The 25113-nt window shown below is 42.8% G+C and overlaps 1 protein-coding gene across 4 annotated transcripts; it reads right to left on the reverse strand.

Moving 5' to 3' along the window:
- pals2b (protein associated with LIN7 2, MAGUK p55 family member b) lies at positions 1-25113 on the reverse strand. Of its 4 annotated transcripts, none has more exons than XM_065471090.1 (14): positions 25010-25113; positions 17062-17124; positions 13454-13733; positions 9365-9465; positions 8682-8834; positions 6997-7149; positions 6454-6681; positions 5538-5669; positions 5358-5454; positions 4980-5048; positions 4726-4887; positions 4439-4641; positions 2804-2932; positions 1-880 (listed from the first exon to the last, which is right to left on the reverse strand). In XM_065471090.1, the coding sequence occupies exons 3-14, from the start codon at positions 13581-13583 to the stop codon at positions 704-706; spliced, it is 1734 nt and encodes a 577-aa protein (XP_065327162.1). In that variant the 5' UTR covers positions 13584-13733; positions 17062-17124; positions 25010-25113; the 3' UTR covers positions 1-703. The 4 variants fall into 4 exon arrangements, with proteins under 4 accessions (XP_065327162.1, XP_065327159.1, XP_065327161.1 ...); XM_065471087.1 differs by having other exon boundaries at positions 9347-9465; XM_065471089.1 differs by having other exon boundaries at positions 9347-9465; positions 13454-13912.

Raw genomic sequence — 25113 nt, forward strand, 5'->3', positions numbered from 1 at the left:
TCTTTTAAAAAGTACGTCATAATATTGTTTTTCTTTTACATACCGGATGAGCTTTTTAGCCCCTCGCTCATGGAGAAAACCGATTGAGGATTTTGGGGCTAACGACATTAAAAAATAACATTAGGGATTCAAGTAAATGAAGGTGAAAAGAAAACAGAGCAATGATGTTCAACATGTGCCACGCCGCGAGATTTCTTGGACAATGAAGGCTTCAAGTTCTTGTCATCGATCGCCTTGTCCTCGTCTTTGTTTTGGAGTTCGGGTGGCGACCGTGAATCCTCCGTGTCGGCGAAGGAAGACTGATAGAAGTATTTAAAAATGAAGGAAAACGACTACAAAACGACACTACAACAATAAATTAATGCAAAAAAGTATGGCCCGAGCACGTGACAAGACTTTTTTTCTTTTTTCTCATGGTTGGTTTGTTTCATTCTCACCGTAATCCCACACTGAATAGAAAGATCTTTCATAAAAAGTTATAAAATAAATAAGCACTCTTTCCCTTTGAGTTTCGAGTAGAAAAAAGTTGCAGGCCCGAGAGGAGAAAGAGCGATGAGATTTCATTGATTACTTGCAGTAGTATCTCTGCCCTTCGTCTTCTTTGGCCTTTGTGATCACAAGCACACACACACATACACGCATACATGTTGGTGGGTCACTGAGGCCCACGTAGACTGGACAGTGTAACGAGTGGTGCTAGTCCTCAGTATACCCAGTTCACTGGGACCCACTGGGGTTCACTGCACAGTTTGTCCACGGCTGCCTGTAACGTCTCGAAGGCCTTATCCAGGTTGTCGTTAATGATGGTCAGGTCAAAGTAGTGGCAGTAAGCCCTCTGGATGCGGGCGCTCTCATCCACCGTTTTCCTCAGATCCACATCCTGCAGAAACATGAAGGACAGGTCAGTTCTGGGGATAAATCCAAGTTGTATGCATGAGTGTCAGGATTCCAGCACATAACAGTGAAGACCAGGACAGGTGGACAAATGATGAGTGTATGGATATTTATAGTCATGGTAAAAAGAAAGTAGATCCTCTGTCAATTCTAAGGTTTTACCTTTCAGGTCACAGTAAAAAATAACCTGGTCTTTCAAGAACAGAAGAACAAAATATAACACAACAGACTGTGTCTTACAAAAACTAAGCCAAAAATGCAGAAACAGTGCAACAAAGACAAAAACTACACCCTTACTTCTTCCATATTAGCAGCAATGTGCAGCTGATATGGTGCTGCTAAAAGAGGTCAAGTGCTGTCAATCAATTCAAAATCGCCTGATTAACTGATGATCAACAAATGTAAGGACCTCCATAAAGGCAGAACCTTTGCCAGCTTGCTGGTCTGGAGCATTCAAGTGGAAAGCATTCATGACAGTTGCCAGTCTTCCCAGGAATGAACTTCCAGACACATTCACCTCAAGGTCAGACCGTTTACAGGCCTCAGCACGATAAATGTGAAAGTTCATGATGATTCAATTAGGAAAAAAACGAACTTGTTTAGAAGGATTTCCAGGAGAAATGCTCTTCTCTCTAAAAAGAAAGGGCAGCAATGCTTAAGTTTAAAAAGTTGCATCTAAACAAACCACAAAACATCTGGAAAAATGTCCTTTGGACAGATGAAACCAAAGTGGAGACGTTTGGCCATAACACACAGCACCGCATTTGGACAAAACCAAACACAGCATATCAGCACAAACACTTTCATATGAACTGCCAAGCACTGTGTTTGAGGCGTGATGATATGCAGCCAGAGGAAATGAGCACCTTGCAGTCATAGAGTTGACCATGAACTCCTCTGTATACCAAACTCTACTAGAGCCACATATAAAGCTATCTGTCCAACAGCTAAAACTTGGGTCATGCAACAGGACAATGATCCCAAACAAAGCAGCAAATCTATAACAGAATGACTGAAAAAGAAAAGAATCAAGTTGCTGCAATGGGCCAGTCAAAATTTTAGACCTCAGATTGATTCAAATGGTTTGGTGGGAGCTTCCGAGAACAAATGAGTTCAAACAACGTCGTAAAGAAGAGTAGAGCAAAATTCCTCCTCAACGATGTGCGAAACTACTGAAGTCATACTTCAAGTTATTGCTGCTAAAGGTGCTTCTCCTAAATCAAGGGGTTTATGTCACTTTTAACATGACGCTTCTGCATTTTGGCTTTAAGAACATAGCATAATATGTCGTATGCTGTTGTTCATCTCAGATTTTTTTGTTTTGATATGTACAATGATAGAGATGATAGATGGTGTACTTTATTTTCACCACGACTGTATGTAATTTAAGGTACTTTTAGAAGGATTTTGTTTGACCAGCAAGTAACACGATCTGCTTCCAGGCAGTGTTTTGGCCACAGGGTCATTCAAATCGGCATACTTATATTTAGCCACCCTGTCCCTCAGTTTCTTTTTAGTAAGGCCCACATAGAAAGCATATGAGGGTGATTTAACCTTAAAAGTGTTAAAAGCATTAATAAAACCAGGGGGAGAATAAAATCTTAAACAATGAGAGGCAAACTTATTCCCTTCAGGCCACCAGTTACCACCAGACCCTTTTTTCAAATGTCTTTAGTGTGTCTTTTATCTCAGTGAATCAGTCATAGTTTTTGTGATTGACTACAGTTGACATAAAATATTGCACGGTTATCCCCATGATATGTAAGTGAGGGCTCAAATGTCAAAAAACAGTGACAGATAATGTAAGCATATCACTATGTATGCGTGTGTGTGTGTGTGTGAAAGACAGCACGGTTGTTTGTGTGTGTTTACTTCATCCCATTGTTACGCATGGGTGTTGTTAACCTACCGTGAGCTGCTTAGTTGTGAGCCCTGCATCCACCACAGCTTTGTGCATGGCCTTAAGAGTATCAAAATCTGGTGCTCCGATGAACACCACATAAGGCATGAACTCTGCTGTTTTCAGTACCTTCAGAGCCTGAAGAGAGACACAGATGTTTTCATTATACTATACTTACATGGACCAGGTAATGTGTTAGGAATGAAAGGATGCCACATTATTTGAAATAATAATTGTCAACCTACAGAGGTCTGAATTCAAAGACACCCCAAAAATCAAAGTGAAAAAAATGACACATTTTGGCAAAATTTCATTGCAGCAATAGTTTGCATGCATGCCTCACAATGTTGGGGCATGCTTCTTATGAGAGACTGGCTGGTGTCCTTGGGGTCTCCTCCCAGATCTGGAACAGGGACCTGGCCCTGGGGAAGTTGAATAGACGGAAACATAATATCCCAGAGTTCTTCTCTTCCAGGAACTGCCTACATATTCTTTGCACATGAGGCCGGGAATTCTCGTGCACCAGGAGGAACCCAGGACCCACCGCATCAGCCTAGGGTCTGACAATGGGTCCAACGATTTCATCCTGATAACTAATGGCCTGCCAATTCTGGTGTTCTACAGGTAATGCCAATCAGACTCCATGGTGCAGGGCAGTGAATATAGAGACCACAAGACGCTTAGGCATCTTTAGACCATCCTCCTCATGAAGTCTGTTTCTGATTGTATGGTCAAATATATTCACACCAGTGTCCTACTGCAGGTAATTTTGTAGCTTCAGCAGTGCTCATCCTTCTTGCACAAAGGGGCCGATACCGATCCTACTGACTAATGGTTGACGGGTTAAGGACCTTCCTCGGGCCTCACCAGCTCTCCTAGAGTAACTGCCCGACTGCTTGAATCTCCTCCATGCTTTTGAGACAATGCTGGGAGACACAGCAAACCTTCTGGTAGTGGCATGAGTTGATGTGCCATCTTGGAGGAGTTAGACCTTTTGTCCAACCTCTATGGGGCCCAAGTATCACCTCATAATATCAGTAGTGACACTGGCCTTAGCCAAATGGAAAACTAGTGAAAAAACAATCAAGAAACATTAAATACCGCCTCTGCTACTTAACTGATCAGATCGATATCATAGAAGTTTAATTGACTTGATGCTATACTGCTATACTGATTAATGTGTTCCTTTAAGTGCTTTTGAGTAGCATATTTTTTTTCAAATCCTTTAACACAAGGTTATTATAGTTTAAAAGCAAAAGTATATCTGAAATTGCAATTGAAAACCACACTGTCTCATGAGGCTTTGGTGCACTAAGACTTGGCAAGTCTACATGACTCTGATATATGATGTAATTTCTGAACTTCCAAAAATATGTTCCCCTGACAAACATCCACCAATATTAGATTAATTAAAAAGAATAAATCTAAAAGTGGAACTAATAAAAACTCAACTGAAAGTAAACTTTCTGAAACAATGCAAACTCAACTGAAACAAACTCGCTGTTCCAAACTTCACCTAACAAAACTCTCCAATGTTCTCACTGAAAGTCAAACACAGTGAGTAAATGCTGTACGTCAAAGCCACCCTTCACTGCATGAAAATAACCCTGCCTGACATTCGCTCGCTTTGGACCCCTCTCATACCTGTGGGTTGACATCCAGGATGCAGGTGCGTCCCATTGCGACCACCTCGTGAATGCTATCAATCTTTGTGCCGTACAGGTTGCCGTCGTACTCGCCGTGCTCCAGGAAGCGGCCGGCCTTCACATCAGCCTCCATCTCTGTCCTTGAGGTAAAGTGGTAGGAGTTGCCACCTAGCTCCTCATCACGGGGTCTCCGTGAGGTGTCTGACAGAAGACATGAATCGGGTAAATGTTACACTGTTGTTGCAAAATTTGAGAAAAGCGGTTCGAAACCCGAGTGTGGCGTACATGGTATAGTGGTGCCAAAACGCGTGGGATGGAGGACCATCAATCGGTTCTTGAGGCTGCGTCGCCCTACTCCTTGGGCACCTATCAGAACCAGCGTCTTCCTCTGGAAAGGAGGAACCTTTGCCACTTCCTCATAGATCTGCAGTTCGTGTCTATCGAACTCTGTTCAAAGACATTTCAAAGCTGTTAGCCACTTGTAGAGAAAGACAATGAAGACATTAACCAAACATCTAGACCATGAAGAATATTCTGACCTGCGTTCTTGGCTGTTAGATACATCATCTTCTTCTTCTTTTTTCCAGCCAAGGTGCCACAAAGAATTCCTGCAAGACAAATATGCACGTTTATATCTTTGCTGTTACAGCATTTGGCCAGACGGGGGCAGACATGCACCGAAAATACTAACTACCCATGATTTTTTTTTCTTTTTTTTGCCATCAATCAGCTAAAAGCTTTAGAAGTGATAGAGGTCTGGCAGTAAACCAGTTCACAGGCCACTCCATCCCTTCAAAAACAGCCTCGGCTTAAGAGAGACATTAAGAACTTGGGTGAGTTTTAGCTCAGGAATCTTTCACAGAGTGTTTACACAAAGGTCTGGCATCACTGCCAAGAAGTACAGGTAGGGTACTTACCTGATCCATCCAAATCTCTGGGAACAAAAGCTTTCCTCTTCTCCTCCAAGAACTGACTGGGGATCAGACCCGTGGCACCACCCACTACGTGACATGCCTGGCGCAGATCAGTTCAAAGTTAAATTTAGAAAATTGAAAGTTTAAAGTTCAGTCAAAGACAGTCTGTGAAGGAAGGCTCACCTGCCACCAGTTGGGATCTTCTCTGTTTACAATCTGAAGAATATCACCTTTCTTGAAGGCCATACCTGCCTCCCGACAAGGGATCAAGCTGTCATTGGCGGGATCATAGTCAAAGTATGGCCGGACATACACCTGTGAGGAACAGAGGAACAGGTGTGAGCTCCTGAAGCGCTTAAATTAGGATTCAAGAGGACAGATGGGCGTTCACAAAACAACAAGAAAGACAAAGCAGCTTTAGCTCAGCATGGCTTCTCACACGTCGGCATGGTGACGGCAGCTCTTTCACACCCATTACGGCCCGTTTCCCACAGCCGCAGCCGACACAGCTCTTCATGCTGCGTCAACACGCTGCACGGGCTTTTGCTAGAAAGGGTAAGTGCTTTGGCCAGAGCATTAGATTAAACAAGCAGCCAGAGGAAGCAATAAAACAACCCAGTGAAATATACTGTGCAGCGCGCTCTGAGCCACAGAGCAGGAAGTGATTTTGCATTACGTCTCATTCACTTTTACTGCTCTTCATTCAGTTTATAAGCATTTCCAGGTTTATGTGTTCCAAGATTCAAGGTATATATCTATATAGATATATATATGTTTTTTTTGCTCAGAAGACATAACTGGAGCGTGTCTGAGGGGAACTGTACAACAGCGTCACACACTACTGTACTCTGCATGTCAGAGAGCATGAAATTACTCCAAACACATGTGCGTGTATTTGGAGTGCGTGCATGACACAGAAACTGCTAGTGTGACCTAGATAGCATCTGGAGTGTTATTAATAGGACTCCCAGAGTTCAAATTCCTGCGCGAGGGATTGTGGGAAGGCCGTAGGACATATCGTCAGGATGGTGCCACCACCCAACATCTGTCACCAGTTACATAAGCAGGAGAGTGCGTGCCTGCGCTTGTACGTGCTCACCTGTGGAGGAGCAGGAGCGTCTCTGTAGCTCGGGAGTATTTTCAAGGTGATCCCTCCGCTGCAGTCTTTGAGCATCTCCTGGAGCTCAGTGGGATTATTGCCAACGTCTTTCCCGTTTACTTCCTTAATGATGTCGCCCACGTGGAGCAGACCCTGTCTGTCAATCATGCCTCCGTGAAGGATTCTCGCGATCACCAAGTCGTCTTTCTCCACACGAAATGTCACACCCTGAGAGGAAGAAGAGGGAGAGGGATGTTTTATTACCTCTGATTCCTGCGCATTCACACTCACCCCCTCCCTGCGCCTGGAGCCTCTGCAAGAGATTTCTTCCTCTTAAAAGGGAGTTTTTTCTTTCCACTGTCACCAGGTGCTGGCTCGTGGGGGGGGTGTGTTTCTGCTAAGCCTCACCCCTGTTAATTTTAGTAACCTATCGACCATGTTTGTAGTGTTGGCAGCTTTTGGAGCATTTTAAATTGAATTATCAAACAAATAATGTGGCACATTCATGCAAACACATTCAGTCAGCGTGCAGTCTCCTCTCACCAGTGGCTCCCCGGCCTTCTTTCGAATGCCAATCATGCGCACGGCATCGGCCTGCATAAGAGCGCTGTTCACCGCTGCGTCATTGGCTGTCTCAGTCGGAGGCGGGGCTTCATAGCATTTTGAGGCTACCATGTCATGAGCCTCTAAAAGAGACTGAGAGAAAGAAAAAAAGGAGTGGGTAGGAGAGTGCTAAGGCTTAACTACAACTTACTGTAGAGGAAGAAGCACAATTACACTTTCGCAAAAGAAAAGTCGATACATTACTGAGTTCCATTCCCTCAGTAGTTTTATTGTAAATGTCACTTGTGACCACAGTGGAAATTTAGTCTTCCTCACAGTAATATTAACAAAACTGTGATTTGATGTTTCAAGTGAATAGAAAAGCTCTGTTGGCAGACGTTATAACAGTGAAACGGGACAGTTATACCTCCAAACAGCCAACCAGCATATTAATAATTTAGGTGCGGCTTAAAAAGCAATCATCTAATGGATAAAATCCCAAATATGGATAACCACCCAAATCTAATCACTTAATGTCTGATTCCTCCAACAGCTTTCATTCAAGTTGCTTTTCCCCCAGATATTACTGGTTCCAAATCACCACCAACCGCTCACTGGTGAAGAATACGAAAAGTCTGTATAATCAAACACTCAGTTTGTGATGTAATATCTGTTTTCCTTTTCCCACCTAGCCTGCTTTCCCCCCTCCGCTCGCCGTATCTCTATCGCTCAGTAGGTCAACAGAGTCTTATCTTTCAGCTAAAGGCACAAAGAGCTCTGATTGGTGCAGGGGCTTCGCTCGGCTCAGAAATCTACCTCCTATTGGCCCTGCCTGCATAAAGCCCCTGCTAAGTTCAGGCACAGAGGTTAGTGTTCTACTGATGCATGAGCACAGGCTCCAAAACATCTGATCTGTGCCCCTGTAGCTACTGTCAAAACATTTAGAGTACGACATACTGTTCAGATGAAAAACAGTCCCCATGTTAGAAACGTGCAATAACATTACAACAACTACTGCTAGTAGATGTAGAATAAGGTGGAAAAAAAGTGTGCATCATTTGGAAATATGTACATTCAATAATTATATGGAATGATTGCATTTAAAAGGCTGTATTCTTTTCAAGCTAACCACTTTTTCTCAGGTAGCATCAAGAAATGAATGTTGATGTAGAAATAAATGTAGAAAACAGGATGAAAACATGCAGTGTGCCACTCAACAAATGTATGGGGGGTCAATATATAACAGCTAAATGAAGAAATATAGAGTAGAGAGAGGCCATAACAGGACATTTAGCAATGAAGCAGAAGAGTCAGCAAAGCCAAAACCAATATGATAGGATACAATTTTTAAGAACTATTTAAACAAGAGCGCTTTAGATAAAACACAAGTTTTATTCCTCATGAGGCCCACAGGGAGACACTGTTCCCAGATTCAGAGTCAATATTCGCTTTGCTTTTAAGAGACAGTGAAAGTTTTATTGCTGCCAACAGAGAGCAGCAACACCAGAAGTTATGTATCGATTATGACATAACATTATAAGTACAGTGCTGTAAAACAGCATCTGGTTTATCATAGTGTTTTGGGTTGCCACATATTACCTCACAAGCTAAGTTAATAATCAGTGCTTGTGTTAACGGCGTCTGTTCTAGCGTACCTAACTGTGCTCGCTCTTGCTCTGGCTCACCTGGAAGTGCGGCTCCTGGAGGATTCGAGACAACTCAGCCGCGCTGTCGTCTTTAACCTTGAGGTTGTTGATGTCGCCCAGGATCTCTGTCACCAGCTCGACGTTATTGTCCTGCACCGCTTCCAGCTTCACTTCCTCCAGCTGCTCTTGAGCCTGGGTGAGACAAAGAAGCTCAGGAAAAGTGGAAAGATGGTGGTTGCCTTTCATAACCTTCCTGGTTTTGTTGGTATTTATTTGGATGTGCAAAGACTGAATGACAGAAAGTGAGACTTGCTCAGTAGCCGTGATTGTCGATATGATATGATGCTCTACAGGGAGCATTTGAAAAAGCACAACATGACAAGACCCTGTCTGGAGGAGCTACAGCTGTGATTAAACTGAACTCACTTCACACTAGACTTCAAACAGCAGTGAAGGCGTGTTCGTAGGTGCATGCACTGTCAATAAAAAAGGCACAGATATGCAAAGCTGCACAATATTCTTACAGTCATTATGCATTAGGTCTGATGCACATAGCACTGTGTGTTAATCAAAGCCTTACTGTACTTCAGCGCCTCAGCCAGAGCAAGCAAAGCATTGCTGGGAGCAACGTGTGGGGGAGCTTGAAGCTGGCTAGTGGTTTGTCTGCTCACTGCTGCTTGCCCTGAGCTATGTGTGTGTGCTACCTTAGCCAAGGAGCGTACAATGGGACTTTCCATGATGCCGCGCAGGAAGAGCAGGTCGATGTCTTTGGCTCCGGCAGAGGTGGGCAGCTCACCCACATTATCCAACACCTGCTGCATGGCTGGACGGATGGGACGAGACACAAAGATCCAGAGAAACAGAGACAGAGAGAGAGAGAAAAGCCGAGTTAGCCAGGCCTGAAAGTCATTCAGAGTGTAAACATCCATGACACTGTTGAAGGCAAAGCAACAGCAAAAAGAGATCTGCTCACACTCCAGTGCAAAAGAAGACCCAAATGTTTCAGATGCAGTGAACGGGCATGCTTTCACTCAGTTTAAACTCCACAGCCAGGATAACATCTGGATCTAATCTGGGATGCTTTTGGTACTAATTACAGCACTGAAAATGATATGTGGCCTAGACAGCATAAGATGGGCCAATATGGTAAGTGCAGTGTGTGGCAGATGTGGCCCAAAAGTCACGAGCTGGGCTTGAAACATGTTACAGTAAGTATTGCCTGGGCCAGCTTTCACCCAAATGTCACAACACAGCTGGCAAATGGTCTATGAGTCAAGGCAGCCAGTCCTACCCTGAGTCAGCGCTGTCAGTCAAGAGCAGATTTGGCCGACAGACACCATGTATTGTTCTCTGGGAGAGTTTTGGATACACATACTTTGTATACACAGACAAGCACCCCAGAATATTAAGCCTGGTCTGCTCAGAGTGTGCACAGTTGTGTATATTCACTTTAAAAAAGCTTAACTTTAAAGCTTCAAAGTGCTTTTTTTTCAGATTCCCTCTAGGCCCTAAACATTCAACTAAAGGCTCCTGGATTCGGATGCAGTCAGCCTCTATGCTGTTAACATAAACAGAGACAGGGAGAGGTGTGGACTGTAGGTATCAGCTAGCTAAACGCCCTAATGCCAGTGTCTTAAAGCCAATCTAAGCACATTTTAGCCATTTAAATCCCTGGAAATGTATGTGTGTGTCATTTTACACCTATGTGGGTAATAACTATGTCCGGTCAGCACTTGTATACAGTTGATTCACTCTATGATTTCACTCTGCGTTTTGCTTCACTAACCCATTATTACTCTTAAACCCTGAGACATGTTCCATGTCATCAAGTCAAGCTATAGTCTATGACTTCAGCCCCCTCTTTAGAATAAAGTGCCCCATGCCAAATTGCTGCTTTGAAAATACAGATTATGAAATGCTGACGTCTATATATTATATTTTTGGTAGGGTTTGCAATCTGGCATGTATACCTATTAAAAAATATTGGACATTTAGCTTTTATTTAAAAGAAACAGTAACAAAAAGATGAAAAATAAAGAAAGAAAGGAATAGGAGTCGTATTGGACTGAGGAGCCGCTCAGGACATTTATACAAATGTGATATGACCCTTTGCCACTTGACCACAGTGCAGCTCTGCTGACGTGCACTTTAAAAATGTTTAATCAGCTTTTCCTTATGTAAAAGAGGCACAAGCATTAAAAGTTTGGAACGCATTTTAACCAAGATAAATTGCAGCATCACACCATGTGGGAGAGTTGTAAAATATTACCGAAAAAAGTAGCATCTCTTGTGTAACACACGTTTCCTTCTGGTTGCTGATTTCAATCCAAATGAATGCCTCTCTGTGATTTAGATCTCAGTTTAATCACTGTTTAAATTCTGCTTTCTCTGGTTTGCTGCACTGAAACAGTCACAGTTCAACTCGGGCTCTACAGCGTCTGATAACCACAGGAGCGCAGGGAGACTGCATAAACAACAGGCTCGTTGCAAAACAGACCTTAAATATTTATGATCCTCTTTAAGAAGGACAAATAGGGGGGAAGAAGGTTAAAAACAGCACTGCAGACAATCAAACCTGTATATCAATGAAGCTTTGTGTATTTAAGGCACAACAGCACAATCTAAGACTCAGTACGGACATATGGACACAATCATTTATTTCTTCTGGGGGAACCACACACAGATCTTCCACAGGGCAACGGAAAAGGCGTCTACACACAAACACAGACACACACAGACAAGACAAATATGGAAACTTAACACTACCATGGCACAACTAACTTTTGAATTGTATGCAATAAATAAAGCTACGTTTACTGCAAAACATGAACATATCCGGAGTGAAAGCCTCAAGCATACACACAATAACACACAGCTGAAACCTTTTGTATATCCCGGTGTCGTCTTCATTGACCTTTACCTACTTACTGCATCCCCGACAACAGGAACCCTTACTCGTCCACGCTTCTGTGCATATTACCTGTTAAAACTTCTGTCCGGTAAAAGTTGGGAAATGAACTAAAGCCTTCAAACTAAAGTCTACATAATCTTTTGAAATATGACACAGAGATCCAAACGCTGTGGCCTGAAGGAGTTGTTAAAGCTAAGAGATTACAGCACCAAACAGTTGTTTTTTTTCCAGATGATTTATTCATATATAATGAATCACTCTCTTTTACCTCCTTGTAATTCCTCCCTCTGTGGTACTTTTGTCTGCAACATCTAACCACTGCCTCGGTATGCACACCTACGAGCACGATGTGCACTGAATGCTGATGCAGAGATCACTGCTCTGTTTCTCAAGGAATGAAATCCCAGGAGAAAGAAAAAACCTCGCAACTTGTATTAAACATGGTATCATTATTTTTATTTTTTTTTAGCTTCTGAGATGACTGTCAGAGAAGCAACTCCACTGACACATCATCCATAACAAAATATATCTGAGGTCTGTTTTTTTCTTTTTTCAGAAGTGCAGTGCAGTTCCTGGGACTCTCACAGCTAAAGCTGCTGTAAAGCAGCGCTTCTTAACCGCTTGACTGGATCCCAAAGGTAGGCTGAAATACTGCTGTTTACATAAACTACTTTAAACATAATTACACTTGATTATCCTGTGTCAGCTGTAACACCAAGGCGCTAACTGGGAGGACTGAGAGCATGTTTAGACTGCTTAGGAAAGAATCAGGGATATCTGAAATGCTAACTTAAAGTAATACATAATTTAAATGACTGAATTAGTTGGCTTTTACTTGATAAACTGTTGAAAAGAGAACTGAATAAACTGATGTGTGTTAAATATTGTTAGCAGGTTTTAGCTAGCTAAATGTTAGCTAACTAAATGTTAGCCTAAAACGGACAAAGGATTTAACTGAAACTTATAGCTGCAAGTAAAAGTGGCTAATTTAGGTTCAAATTCATGTATTAATCAAAGTAGAACAGAATAAAAGTCAAATAAAGTAGTTCTAAAATGAATTAATAAAGAGTGAGAAATTATTGGTTGTAACAGATAACTGCTAAAAGATTTGGATAAATGTTCAAATAGCATTAGAAATGGAAAAATTGTCTTATCTACATCTAAACTAGCACTGGTTTAAAATAGAGCCTGTTTTTTTGTAGACAGATAACGATACTACTATATTTACGATTTAAAAGTTAAACCTTTTTTGGATATATCGGGCAAAATTTTTTCTTCTTTCAGACATATGAAACACTTGTTGTGTGCAGTTATTATTTACTTTTTACCCTCTGCCTGAATCTGCTCCGATAGACTGGTTGTTGTGGTTTTCATATATGTGCTATCAACAGGAAAGTTGCAGAGTGCTCTCTCGTGGGCAAACTGGGCAACCTCGTCGCTCACAGTTTTTGTATTTGTTACTTTACTTGGTTATTTTTTTAAATCTTCATTTATAAATGATGATGATATCGGCCCACTGATAAATCAATCACAGCACAGGATACCGTTGATTGAAGTATGACAGAATAGTAAATACATTAATGTTACCTAGCCTGTCTGGTAGCGACCAATCATCAGCTGCATTAAACGCACATTAACAAACTGCTGTCCTGTGTGGACAAGGCTTTATTTATTCACATCTGAAACATGGCTTGGTATCCATCACAGGGGACTCAAGCAAATCTGACGCAACTGTGGGGATATAAATGTTGGGAACTGTCGCTCTAAAGACTTTCCACATGAAGCTGAAAAAACCATTTTAGTTACCCATCTAAAGCCTTCCATCTTAAATGAAAGATAACAATATCCCACTATTCATCCTAATATTTGAAAGCTCCCATCTTCCTCCTACTGTCCTCACCTCCAGATGTTTCTGCTCCCTGGGTGGATCGTACAGCCGGGGGCCCCTCCACGGCATGCTGTCCCAGGGGTGTCACCTCCTCCTCTTCCCGTACCCCATTGGGACAGGAATCCTCCATTGCTGTGACCATCGCCAAGCTCTGCTTCTTCCTCCCTGTTGCCACAAGTATGCTAAGGCTAACCACGAGTAAACCACCAGTAGCTCTGCCAATATGTCTTCTGTCTTGTCTTTTCTGGCACTGCTGACCCTCCACACTTCAAAAAAAATGCAGAAAGGGGAGCTAGGAGCAAGAGAGACAGAGGGGATTGAGGGCGAATAATGAGAGAAGAGACACAAAGACAGCGACAGTAGAATGGGATTAATATCAGAGGATATTAAGAGACGAGGAATGATAGGGGAGTGAAGAGAAGCAGGAAAGCTGAAGGAAGATATTTTTTTAAAAAGAGAAAGGAAAAGAGGCTGATGGTTGGACGAGTTTGCAAAGACAGGCGTGAAATGAGACAGAGAGAGGCAGAAAGCTGGATCACACCCATAGATGTGGACATGTATTCAGTGCCTGCTAGTTCCCTCCCTGTACTCTGACTTTAATACCTTCTCATACTACCACCCCCGCCTCTTTTGATAACACACATAAACACACACACACATAATCCCACGATCCTCCTCTACCAGGCCTGCTTGAGTACCCCTACTCTTGTATCCCTGACCCCACCCAAAGTCAAGTTAACCCTCTTGTCTAGACAAAGGCACACACACTCACACACACTAGTTGAATGTGTCATTATGTAAGTAATCTTACATAAGTGCTACTAAAGAGGGCCTGACCCTACATTCCCATTCTTGTCCTCCTTCTTGCTCCCATTCACACTTATTCTGCTCTAAGCCAGAAACTCTCAGTTTGTGCGCACTGTGCTCACACGAATTCCCTCAGTGGTCGTCCAACTCTTTGATTCTTCCTCAGCCCAACGGGAGATTTTTCTCTTTAATTTTTTGCTTTCCCCCCCCTAAAATGAATGTGCCTCTCACCACCTTACATCTCATTAAATGAGTAGACTCGAGGTGCTGACAGGATTATGCACATTTTTTTGGACTGCAGTTTTTCTTGTTTCTGCCTTTAGCCTAAGTACGTCTGCACAAGCTGCTGGCTGCATGACTGTTTCTTAACAGAAATATTATCTTAATAACCGTTCAACCCTCTCTGTCTTGATTTATATTGAGGATAATAAGTAACATTTCACAAAGAATACTTTAACACATCACAGCAAGGCTCTCTTGGAAATAAAAGGCAAGTTATGTTGCTATCCTTACTAAGAACTCTTTGAGGCTATGCAGCATAAAGTTGCTAAGAGCTAAATAAAAGCTCATAATCATAAAGTTCAGTACAGCTCACATGTTTAAATTACATGCTTTAAAGTGAATACTAAAGTGCACTCTAAGGCAGTTGATAAGCTTATATAGGGATAAAATTAGGAACTGACCAGAATTCAGTTCACCTTAGTGGTGCGGCCCCCAACAACAGTCCCAGTTCCTCATGTGGCCCCTTGGAAAAATTCATTGCTTACCCCTGCTTTAAAGTATTGGCTCTTCCTTTTCTTCAGTAAGTAGTTGTTAAAGCCTATTTTTTTATCAGGCAAAATTAGCATTCCATTTAATATCACAAGGAATCTTGCTGGTTAAGCAGTGCTAGCATTAGCAGATGTGACATGATGTGATACCAAACACATTATTGACTCCACATTTTGGAAGTTCTCCCCTAGTCTGTCATCTGATTACGACTTGGTTTAGAGACAAACAAAGAGACAAACAGCTGCCTGACCATGTCAGCACAGTCCAATTAGACCATTTTTTGTAGGAGGCCAGCCTATGGGCCATTACTCTATGAATAATAACATAAGAATTCTAATCACAATAAATACATTGTGCGCACAAATGTGACTTAGATGTTATGATGACAGGGAGCAAACATTGGCTGAATGCTCTGATGCGTTTAGCTCTAGCATGATGTTACGTAAAAGATTAGCATCAACCACACAAGAACCACACAACTTATAATATCATGTCAGCAGTGACACTACTGCAAAGTACTGCAACTAGCCAACCCTACACTGCTGTATTCAAGAGTACTTAACTGGATTGCAGAAAGCAGCTACAAGCAGGTCAATTGAGCCTGTATAACACATGTGACGATGTGCTTTGGTCACCATGTAAAGGAGCACTGAGTGAGCAGGTGCTGGACTGGCTGACTAATGACAGACATTTCAAATTTTACAGCTATGCAAGAAACAACAGTCAGCTTGAGACCCCCTGAATCAGTGCAGCCATGGCGCTCTATAAGACGCGAAGGATATGCTGTGATTTAACCTGAGATTCAAATCCCCATTTCTGTATCAAGACCAAAGTCATGGAAGCAAAAACGAGAATAATCTAGAACAAGCTCCTCCCACTGCCCCCCCATCAGGCTCCTCCCAGAGCGTCACAGCTGTGCAAGAAGCAAATCTGTAGGCTTTAATCCACCCCGCCTCTCCCTCCACCCCATCCTCAGCAATACCAGTCAACCCCTCCCCCAACTCAGGACGCGGGATTTTAATCCTGCCACGAAAGCACTGGATTACAGAATCTCTCTCTCCCTCTTTTGCCATATCTGGTGTTCAAACATGTCCACAGGGCTGAAGTATGCTACATAGCTGTGCTTGGCAAGGGCTGAAATGGCCTTTAGCGACGCACTGCAACACACTGGCAACGACTCTGAGTGCAGAGGGAGGCAAGAGATTTTCCCTTTGGCCATCAGTGCAGTGTCACAGCACATTTCTCCAACTGAACTACAGGCACTCGACACGGCTGATCGCACACGCAAGGTTTTTTCTCTAAAACGTCGATCTAATTGCTCGTCTTTAGAAAGTAAGGCAGCGACTGCCGACTTCACACAGAATTTAACTTTGGCAGAGCAGCTGCATGAGAAGAACTAAAGCACCATGCCATAAGAAAGCACCCTGGGAAGACTGCACAGACTTAAAAAACAAACAAACAACTGATCCACAAGCGCCAGATCTGTAATGAGCAAAGGAAGACTGTGCTATAAATTATTAAAGCAATTGTTCTATTATTCAGAAATGAGCAAATTTGTGTATATATAAAAAAATGCATGCTGGTACTTTAAAAGGCGAAGAGAGAGAGAAGCTTTTGCGTATTCTATCGAAAACACAATGACATCTAATAATAGCCAGCAATGCAAAAGCTGTACTTTCTGCAAGTCACAGTCAGGTAAGATTTAGGGACGCTAAATAAATATATACAGAGTTTGGTTATATAAAACTGAGGCTTTAATCCCACGCTTTTAGTTTAACATCAGCATGGCCCTTTCAAGTACAGAGGAAGTGCTGTCAAAAGTGAAATCCACATGGGTACACAAGCACACAAACACACACACACACACTTACAAGAAAACCAGCTGCTTCCTTAATTATTCAAAATTAAATCTTTAAAAGTAAAGGTTTTCTGACCGACACAGTTCTGGCTGGCAGGTCTCCCGGCGAACCGACAAAATCATGTCAGCATGCAAGAAAAAAAACATTTCAACATCTCCGGTGGGTTGAGAAAGTTGTGTTTACCTATGCCAGTCGGTGTACCCCAAGCCCAGTCCTACTGGCTGCTCATCAGTCAACTGTGAAGACCTGAAAAGACAGGAGAAGCGGTGGGAGATGTGTGAAAGTTTGTGAGGATCATCCGTATGAGCCATGAATATTCAGTCCTGTTTGCGTTGCTGCATGCCAGTTTTCATCATTCCTCACATAAACTCACTTGAGGATTCAGATACACAGTCGTGCTTACCAGTCCCACCCAATAACTCCGGTCTCCCTGTGAATTATCACTTGTATCTGTCTATGTCATCCCTTCCTCTCGTGGGATGCCTTTAAACAGAAATCCCTGACAATTTAATGTCTTTAGCTATTCAGCAATGCCCGCATCATCAGCTGGCATTGTGTGGGAAACGGCCACTATTCTCTGAAAGTAATGACGAAGCGGTATGCATTCACACCCAGTAAACCTCTCTTCTCATTTTGACTTGCAAACCTAGCTGAGTCTCATGCAGAGGTTTGCCAGCATCTGAGGTGTCGTATTACAGATTTTTCTGTCTCAGCGTGCTGTTGCACACTGTAATGCAGATACAGTCATTCTTTCACTGTTTGTCCAGCACAGTTTATATTCAAGAAAGAAACTGTACAGAAGAAAAGATGGAGTGTTACTAAAGCTGTGCATTTCTCAGTTTTAAATTGTATCTTTGAGGACTTTGTTACTAGCAGCCTGTCGCAAAAACACATAATTTGCTCACATTTCTTTAATCGAATCTATGGGAAAAAGGGGGCAGACCTAACAAAACAATTTAAAGAAAATAAACAGTATCTGAAAGTCATGTCCTTAAGAAACAGAGGAAAATACAGTAAAGACAGTCTCAGTGGAAGCATGGCTGTCAAGGAGCCATTCTTAAGGAAGGGATGGTGCAGACTCTACCATGGTTTTGGGCTGCATTTCAACCAGTAGTATTGGGAATATTGCCAAATTTGATCAAATTACGAAGCAGAAAAGTACCGGCAGATTTTGATCCACCATACAAACCTTTTGGAAAGAGTCTCATTGGCAACAGCTTACGTTTCAGCATGACAATGTTTCTAAACCGTAAAAGCATACATGGATAGAAAAACACACAATGGTACACTGTCAGTCGTGGATTGAGCTCTGCAGAGTGTGAACCATAGCATTATTGAAGCAGTGTGGGATCATCTTGTTATAGAACAAAACAAAAAGCAGCCAGAGAAGATCCAAACATCCAAAAAAGAGCTTTGAATGTCCTTCAAGAAGCTTGGAGAACTATTCCTGAAGACTACTTAAAGAAAATACAAAAAGGATAAGAGAGTTCAGGCTGTGTTGAAGAATGAAGTTGATCATACCATATTAACTTGTTAGAATTGTACAAACCCTGTTTTTGTCTTATATCCTACATTCCCACCTACTTTGAAGGACTCTCTAAGCACATGAGGTATTCAGAACATGGGCGTTTTAAGTCTGTTGATGACTTTCATATATGAACGAAAATGTTTTATCCTGTTTTCATTGTCAAGAATGAACCTTCAGGTCTAAGTAGTCAGAATTAGCTTTATACACACACAAAGAGGATTTTTGCATCAGCCGCATAAAACCATTTCAAACACCACATCCTCGCTTCTTTTTCTTTTCTGTCTAAACTGTGAATGCAGGCAGAAAGCACTGCTCCTTCCAGCAACATGCCCTGCCCCGCTGTACGATATTTAATTATGTCTAATAAAACTGCAAAGTCTGGCAGAGTTAAACCCATTCACGCTGCCCTTAAGAGCCATTGTGAAATGGACCGTTACAAAATGCAAGCCAGCATAAAGAAGAAAAACCTGCTTTGAAATGCTGTTATTCCATATAACTGATAGCTATATTTAACCACAAAACAACAGATTACAATTCACTGCATTCAGCCTCTTTCACGTTCCCTTTATTTTTCTCACCTCAAGCAGTCAAGGCTTTCGATAGTCTAATAAAAGTTGCAAGCTATGTCTGCTTACTTATTATGAGAAATGATCTAGAAGACCTCTTAAATCAAGAAAGTAATCTTCTTTTATATACTCCCCTAACACACACATCGCAGGTACATCTTGGTCTTAAGCCGCTCCCTAGGTAACAAGTACCCTCCTGCAAAATCACACAACAGAAAATTAACAAAAAGGTGATGACAACACAGAGGAACCTCCACCCATCACTTGTTAGCAGTTATCTCTTATTTCTGTCGCAGTATTTTTTTCCCCAGTCGTGCCAGAGCTAACTGGTCACCTACTATTACAAGAGGGAGAGTACAGGGGTCAGTTCATTATACAACACAGATTAAAATCAGGTTCTGCACGCTCACTGGAAGTGAAAGATATCCCCTGGAAGAATGTTAATAGAGGCAAAGTCACCAGGCAGTTCCTCGCCTAATCATCCGCATCAAGGGGCAGGGAGCCAAGATGGACCAATCGAAGGGGCCAAATGAGGAGGGAGGAGCAAAGAAACAGAGCCCTATGATATATCATTTGGCTGATATCGGACCTTTCCAGGTATTTCAGTATTGGTATATGTTAGTCAGTATAAAAACCTTTTATTTGTTTAATATTATGCAGAAGAAAATGCAAAGGAGCCGTTGTGAAATAATGCTGATCAAAGCAGATCGAGCGCTACTGTTCACAGTACTTCCAGGATTGTCTGCAACACAGAGTAGAAACACAAAGCAGTAGAGTCTTCATGGTTAGTTGGACTGGTAGTTATTTAGCACTCACCACTTCATATACACATCCATACAGTGCTTTAGTGAATGCACTATCTGTATTAATATTATATCTGTCCCCCTAAAAACTAAACCATTAGACGGGAAGAAACAAAAAACAGCAAGGGTCACAATCTGGCCTTTCGAGGAGTGTGTAAAAGGGAGTGAGAGAATGTCAGACGAGCCGAGGAGGAGAGAGATTTAGAGCATGACAATAAGGACCAGATAAAAGGCACATTAGGAGTCTTGAAGAAAAAAAGAAAGAACAATCCTTTAAAGATTAGACAAGGTTGTGGGGAAAGCCTCTCAAGTCTTGGGAAGTTCAGAGGAGGAGAGAGAAAACATGAGAGTCTAGAGGGAGAACAGAGAAGAGTGGTTGCTGAACACCCTTTCACTTTTTCTAGAACCTACCAAATAACCTTGTCTAGCTATAAGCACAGGAACGCAAAAAAATCTTTTGTAATTAAAGGTCCATAAAAATCTGATGGATATTTGCGTAGCTTGTTTTTTCTGCACAAAGCTCCTCAGTGACCAGGTTGATCTGTCTTATGTTGAATTTATGGTTCCACAAATGTGTCTGTTTGCATATGTTGCAGTCAGAAGTTCATGCACACTCATCATGGGCATGAATATCATGAGAAATTCAGGCTTTTAATGATTTCTTTAAGCTGTTTTTTTTCCGAGGTGCATTGTTTGTACAGAATACATCTTTAATGACTTTTAAGCAAAAACACGAAGAATTGGCTGCACATGTTTGGATTTATTTTGGTTTTTCTCTAATCCAAACAGGGCCTAAAGTATCCAGTCAGGCTCGAATATATATACATACACTACTATTAATATTTGGTTTAATGCTCCTTAGCAAGTTGGACCTCAATAAGAGGCTTTTTGTAGCCATCAACAAGCTTCTGAATTAATTCTGGCTGGATATTTGACCACTTTTATTGGCAGAATTGGTAGAGATGAATTACCAGACTTCATTTGCCTGCACTGACCCTATGGGGAGGGGTTTTAAGCAATGCAAACATGTTTCTGTGCAATTGTTCAAAATCCCAACTAAACATTGCTTGAGTTGGATGATGTTGTGCATCGGGTGAATGCTGATTGGTTGAATAGTGGACTGCAACAGGGAAGGGTGTGACATCAGAGTTCATAAAAATGGGAGAAATATAAAAAACAAAAACAAAAAACATTCAAAAAATCACAAATACAGCATGAAAAGTACAGACAGTGGCTGCCAGTGGACACTTTTCTTTGGTGCACTTCAGCTCTTTGTATGTTATAACTTTACTCTTCTCTTTGGCTAGCTAGGGTCAACAACAGCACAAGCAAGAGTAGCCCACAGACTGGTTATACAACTTATTTTTGACACTACCCCCATCTAAAAACAGACCCTCTCTACAGGTAGAAGGACAGCCAACATGCTAACCCCGCTGAACCATAATTTCCCCTTTTCACTCAGCATGTCCTGTGCTCAGAACTCCTCTGCTGTCTCAACACCTCTGCAGTCTGATCCTCTTTTCCAACTCTCAGGACGGAAAATCACAGAAAATGGTGATTTGCATTCCTGGCTGCCATTGGCTGGTCCGTATAAAAGAACGAGCCCTCCAAGTTCCTCCCCGTTGCCAAGCACTCAGATGATGGACGGCTCATGGAAGAGGGATTATAGAGAGGATCAGAGGGTTTGTTCTTGTACAAAACATCACTGCCGCTTCACTCATGTAAACATGCGTGCGTGTGCATGTGCATATGCATGCCATTAAAGGCGCAGGCAAACATCAGCGGGATGTGTGGTTTTAATTCCTCCAGTTCTGGTCACGCTAGCAGGAAATCTGCACTCTACCCGAGACCTGCTGTGTGGGAGTGAGCACATTTTGCAAGTTTATAGTCTACGGTGAACAGTGCTACGCCCCTTGGGATTGTGAAGCACAAATGCACACTCAGAACCTGCCCCATAAGGCATCCATCCCGTGAGAACTATTCAGCTGATGTTTGTATATTCTGTCCACCCCTATTCTGTATCCTCCTGTGCCCCAGGCTCTGTGGAGAACAGGGCTCTGAGAGCAGCCGTCACTCTTAGTTCCTCTCAGTGACTTGAGAATCACAAAAGAGGCCAGTGAGCTCTGTCCTGCCTTCAGGTCAAGATGTCACTTCACTGGCTGGTTCCAGGGGAAGTTTACAGGGCAATTTGTAAACTTCCTTTAACCCTGAGCTGCAGTGGCAGACTCATAAGAACAGTGTGTATTTGAAAATGTACATGAGTGTGTAATAACTGGCTATTCATACAACCACTCCAATCACATAGCCATCCCCATGCTGTCGTGCCTCTCACCCATCACCTTCTGCCTCCAGACAAACCCTATGTAGGTCACTCCAGCTGCTCAATAAGAGGATTACACTGCGACCCCCTAAGATGGCTATCTTAGCAGATCAATGTATGCTTAATTTTTTTTAATCATAACCATGTTTCCCAAACAGTCATCACTTTATGACTGCAGCTGCAGGAAGTTGATTAAGCCACCTGAATTTCTCCCGATTCACCTCTACGATGAGCAAACCACTCCATCCTTCTGCTGATTCACGCTTACCTCTGCTCATCACCTGATGCTCAAATCACCACCATTTTCAAGGCAATAAATTTCTGCACTGGAGCCATTTCCACACATCACCAAGAAATGACCTCAATTTCCTCTCTGGTGAGGTTCCAGCTGGTGGGATGTCTGCACTTTGCCTCACAGCTTGGGAGGATATAATTACACAGCTCGTCAGAAACTCTCAGCGCCCAGCGCGCATCATCTTAATAACGAGTACCCTCCTGACATAATCTAAACCGCCACATGGCCATGCCTGCATCTTTGCAGCCTTTCCGCGTTCCCAGCCTCCTGCTAGGGATCGTTAGTGTTAAGGAGGAGAGAGGGAGGGGATGGAGCGGGGAGAGGTGATGCAACAGTGCTTAAAAATGACAGCAAAAGTTTAAAGATGAGAAATCTGATGAGCGGTATGGGGTGGTAAAAAGGGGAGAAGAGATAAGGAAAATGAAGGATTTTGTCTTATTTCATATTTGGATTTTTTAAATTATTTTTTGCCAAATACTGCAATCAGATTTAGCCTCTGTCTAAAACTACAGCCTGCAGTATCCTGCTAGCTGAGCCTCCTCCAGGAAATGGACCGAGACTTTGATCTGGTATGCGCTAACGATGGCCTTACATCATCTCAATGCAAATAAGCTTCCAGAAAGAAAAATGAGGAAGCTGTTGATCTTAGATATTTATTCTATCATCTTCCCTATTTTCATCACTTAGTTTTTGTGGAGTTTGTAAAGGAGTTTCCAACCTTTTATTTACCAATTTGAGCAAGAAAGACATGTAAAACCAGGCCGTCTTTTTTGGCAAACAGCTTGTTTTATTGGTGGTTTGTAGTGGCATGCTTCTTTAAGGCTTCTGTGATGGATAAAATCTGGTGAATCAGCAGTATAGGCTGCAGCAAAAACTGCCAGACATTTGCCTGGCAGCGATTCTGACACAAGGTTCTTTTCAAAATAATGTTCCTTTGCGCTTGAGGCTTAGTTTGGTGTTCGCAGAGATGTCGTTTGCTCATGATAACAGTTACTATGGCGTCAGTTACACGTTAACAACAGGGAGGTGCAGCCTGGTGGAGGGCAGGGAGGGATTATTATGTAGATAACAGCTTTCTCATACATGTGTTGTTCATAGCTGGGAGGTCTGAGTCACTCCACTTTCCCCAGTCCATTGCTCTATGTCTCTACCCTCCCTCCTATCTCCCACACATGATAATTAATAATAGAAACGAAGAAGCTTCGGAGGGTTGGATTTGGGGTTCAGCATGGCTCACTGACCGGGGGCATGTGTTTAACTCGAAATTCACGCGTTCCTCCTCCGAGATGACACAAGGGGGAAATGCATAGCCGGGCTGAGAAGTCTTACTTCAGCAGAACAATAAAGGTCATCCTGAATCATGACTCAGAAGTCTTAAAGGACATCCCCAGCAGCCACTACAGACTTGCTCTGATGTACTTAACTAACTCAGTCTCCTTCCTTTCCTCCTTTTGTTTACACTAAGAGAGTCACTAAATCTGATTAGATCATTGACATGAACAGAGAAACACCCATAAGTGCCTGTTAAGATGCAACAAGATACATCTATTCCTCTCAGGGGTCTGCATAGCCTGTATAGCACCTCTCTCTGGACAGATCCACAATGATGTTGTGTATGTGCATGGGCTTCCCCCGTCACGTGCACGATGCTAAACTGCTTATAAAGCTTGCCAAGTGACCCTGTGCTGTGCTCCTCTGAGCAAGGAAGTCTCCCTGGTTTTGTTTCGATTAAGTGGCAGCATAAAGTGGTTCTGACATCATGTAAGGAGATTATTATGGGATGGTGCACTCATTCATTTCCAGTGGAGGACAGAAAATAAAAATCAATGCAGTCGTCTAGCTGTACCTCTGGTTGGCCAGTTTGTGCCAAGCCAAGGGTCTGCTGTGTTTTCATTCAGCTTTAGCTCATAGTTCAGGGTGTGCTGATGCTCGCTGGTAAAGTTTTTGTCTAGTCAACAAAATAAAAGAAATAAAAGAGTTTTAATTTGGTCTGATGACAGAGTAAAAATATTTCTTTCTGGCTCTCTGTCCTTTCCTTGAGCCCACCCTCCTTTGCTGGTGGATGTTGCAGTCAGTCACACTGGGACGTACGCGTGTTCCAGCCTTCTCATCCTGTCAGCGCTACAACCCGCAGCTCTTTCCTCTTATCTTCCTGGAATCGGCACCGCGCGGATCTGGCGCACGGATCCGCGCGCTCGAACAAGTGTGCCACATCCCGTGCCAAACGCCTGAGCCGCTTTGGCTGACCGGACAACCGTGCGCTCAACCATCTCGCCACACGTGCGGCCATTTTTTTGTTACCCATCCGAGCCATTGTGGCGTAAGCACACTTACGACTACAACCCATCCCATGTATTCCTCTTCACGATAGGCAGGAGTAAAGAGGGGAGGAAAAGGACGCGTCCGGGTCCACAGTAAGCGCCCACAGCGAGCTGTTACGTGTCGGAGTGGAGCTTGTTCTGACAGGCAGAGGGGACGAACCTCTCCTTCTTCTGTCAAACTCCACTGCTGTACCTCAAACACACACGGCTAAGTGTCTTTGTCTCCCATTTATAGTGCCAGTTAATGAATGAATTCCCAACATCCACGTTTCGGATATGATCACGAGCAGTGACTTACCTGTGGATGGCGCGTGTGACTTCGCGGTAGTCCGCCGATCGTCCCGGTTGGACATTCAGACCCCCCTCAGCTGTCTGTCCCGGTCCCGCAGCAGACTACCAGAG

This window comes from Pelmatolapia mariae, linkage group LG22 (assembly GCF_036321145.2).
Source record: "Pelmatolapia mariae isolate MD_Pm_ZW linkage group LG22, Pm_UMD_F_2, whole genome shotgun sequence".
NCBI classification, from domain to species: Eukaryota; Metazoa; Chordata; class Actinopteri; order Cichliformes; family Cichlidae; genus Pelmatolapia; species Pelmatolapia mariae.

What these genes read in the sequence shown, in the direction of transcription:
- pals2b (XM_065471087.1), bottom strand. Translation starts at nt 13,583, where the DNA reads ATGGTCACAGCAATGGAGGATTCCTGTCCCAATGGGGTACGGGAAGAG. An exon ending in TTGTACGCTCCTTGGCTAAG is followed by an intron (nt 8,835 to 9,346) that starts GTAGCACACACA and finishes TGTCTCACCCAG; the next exon opens with GCTCAAGAGCAGCTGGAGGA. An exon ending in CAGAGATTTGGATGGATCAG is followed by an intron (nt 5,049 to 5,357) that starts GTAAGTACCCTA and finishes TTTGTCTTGCAG; the next exon opens with GAATTCTTTGTGGCACCTTG.